This window comes from Mastomys coucha, unplaced genomic scaffold, assembly GCF_008632895.1.
Source record: "Mastomys coucha isolate ucsf_1 unplaced genomic scaffold, UCSF_Mcou_1 pScaffold7, whole genome shotgun sequence".
Taxonomy (NCBI): Eukaryota; Metazoa; Chordata; class Mammalia; order Rodentia; family Muridae; genus Mastomys; species Mastomys coucha.
Genome location: NW_022196913.1, coordinates 29,168,947 through 29,171,368, shown reverse-complemented (window position 1 = coordinate 29,171,368; position 2,422 = coordinate 29,168,947). Strand labels below are relative to the sequence as shown.

At 39.3% G+C, this 2,422-nt stretch overlaps 1 protein-coding gene across 3 annotated transcripts in view; it reads right to left on the bottom strand.

Moving 5' to 3' along the window:
- The window catches only part of Gpld1 (glycosylphosphatidylinositol specific phospholipase D1), a 47,807-nt gene that overhangs the window by 29,630 nt on the left and 15,755 nt on the right, over nt 1-2,422 (bottom strand). For all 3 annotated transcript variants that reach the window (XM_031358125.1, XM_031358124.1, XM_031358126.1), the window contains exon 8: nt 1,457-1,511. In XM_031358125.1, the coding sequence (XP_031213985.1) occupies nt 1,457-1,511 (55 nt within the window). The remainder of the gene's footprint in view (nt 1-1,456; nt 1,512-2,422) is intronic.

The following is a 2,422-nucleotide window of genomic DNA, read 5'->3' as shown; positions in this document are numbered from 1 at the left end:
CTCTCTCTCTCTCTCTCTCTCTCTCTCTCTCTGTGCCACCACACTCCCCATTGTGACAGCCATGAACTCTGACCTTGTAAGCAAGCCCCCAGTTAAGTTAAATACTTTCTTTTCTAAGTTACCTTGGTCATGGTGTCTCTTCACAACAATTCAATGGTCACTAAGACAGAGGACAAATAGGAACCTCTGCCCTTTTAGAAGCAAGCTGATGAACAGTAAAGTCACAGGGACAGAGAGGAGCGGAGCTCCTGAGGGACAGTCACTCTGGCCAAGAGGGAAGAAAGGAAAGCATACAGACTTGCTGCAGACTAGGGAGGAAAGCATAGACTAATGAGAGACTGGTTCTAGAACACTCAGCTGCCTCTATGGAAAAATAAAATTAGACTTATACTTCAGCTTGCAAAAATATTCCCAGGTGAATTAAATGTAAAAAGTCTTTCTGATATCCCAGAATTTCCAGGTTTGTTTCCCAACATCAGACAACTCACAAACTCCAGTTTCAGGGGGTCCAGCTTACTTACAGCCTCAACAAACAACTGCATATAAGTATTACACACACAGGCAAGCACACATACAAATAAAAATAAATAAATCTGTTTTAAAACCATAAAAGTTTTAGAAGACTACATAGAATCATGCCTTAAAGGTAGATGATTTCTTTTAAAAGACATCAGAGCATACATAACCAAGGAGAACAGAAAGAGTCAACTACTATGGATTAACAAATTCTATTAGTCAGCCTTCAATCCCAGCCCTTGGGAGGCAGAGGCAGGCAGATCTCTGAGTTCAAGGCCAGTCTGGTCTTCAGAGTGAGTTCCAGGACAGCCAGGGCTATACAGAGAAACCCTGTCTTGAAAAACTGAAAAAACAAATAAACAAACAAAAACCCCAATAATGAATAAAGTACACCCTACGTGCTAATACACACTACAAAGTATACAGACATAATTTAAGAGGTAATTTGATGAAATGCTGAGAGATTAGAAGCTGTATACCCAGAACACTATTCAAAAGCATTAGCAAAGCCACAAGTGGTAACACAGGCCAGTAACTCAGGCTGCTTAAGAGGCTGAAGCAAGAGGGACCCCAAGGTCAAAGCCTGACACACTTGGTTAGACCCTGTCTCAAATTTTTAAACACTGTAAAAAAAAAAAAAAAAAAAAAAAAAAAAAAAAAAAGCTAAGGACTTAGCAAAATAACAAAGTAGTTGCCTAGCATCCAGAAGGCCCTAGGTTCATTACCTAGTAACAAGGATGAATTCACACACACACACACACACACACACACACACACACACACACACAGAGAGAGAGAGAGAGAGAGAGAGAGAGAGAGAGAGAGAGAGAGAAAATAAAAGGACAAACCAGTAGGAAAATAAGCTATAAACTAAAAAACAAATCCGGCAAGTCATAAATGCTATTTTGGTACCATGTATTTAAAAGAATGTTGGTCTTACCAGCTCCGTGAGAGGTAATTAAAATTAAACTCAAACTGGCTCAACACATCTCCTCCTACAGCAAGAGAAAAATATTTACAGTCTGTGGGTTAGTGACAAGACAGCTTCTTCCAGCACACATTCCCACAAACCGGACCATTCCCATGGCTACTCATTCTCTGTTTCAAATCTTGAAGAAAAAGCTCTCTCTTAAAAATCTTAGCTAGTGACATGAATGAATTAAGAAAGCATAGTGAAATAATTCTGTTTGCTATCTTTTTGCTTGTTTTAACAGGACATCACTGTGCAGCCTTGACTGGCCTGTGTTCATATTGCTTAATGCTGCCCTTCAACTTATAATAATCCTCCTGTCTCAGTGCTGGGATTACAGGTGTGTGATACCACACACAGTTTTGAACTTACTTTATTTTACTTTAAGATACACAAGTCTATTCAAATAAATACTAACATGTACATTTAAAGAAAATTACAACAGGAAAAAGAGTTCAGCAATTGGAAGCTAAAATACAGGTAACTAAAACTAATCTAGCAGATGGACTTTAATCCAACGTAGAAGCAAAATTTTCTCATAAAATTATGTCAACACAAAATACATATTTTAAACAAAAAAATACATGAATATACCCACTTAGAAATCTGGCCCTTTGCTGGGCAGTGGTGGCGCATACCTTTAATCCCAGCACTTGGGAGGCAGAGGCAGGCAGATCTCTGAGTTTGAGGCCAGCCTGGTCTACAGAGTGAGTTCCAGGACAGCCAGGGCTATACAGAGAAGCCCTATCTCAAAAAAAAAAAAGAAAGAAAAAAAAGAAAAGAAAGAAAAGAAAAGAAATCTGGCCCCTTAGCTTGGGGTGGTGGTGCATGCCTTTAATCCCAACACTTAGAGGCAGAGGCAGGAGTATCTCTGTGAGTTCAAAGCTAGAGTTCCACAACAGCTAAGACAACACATAGAAATCCTGTCTAAAAAAA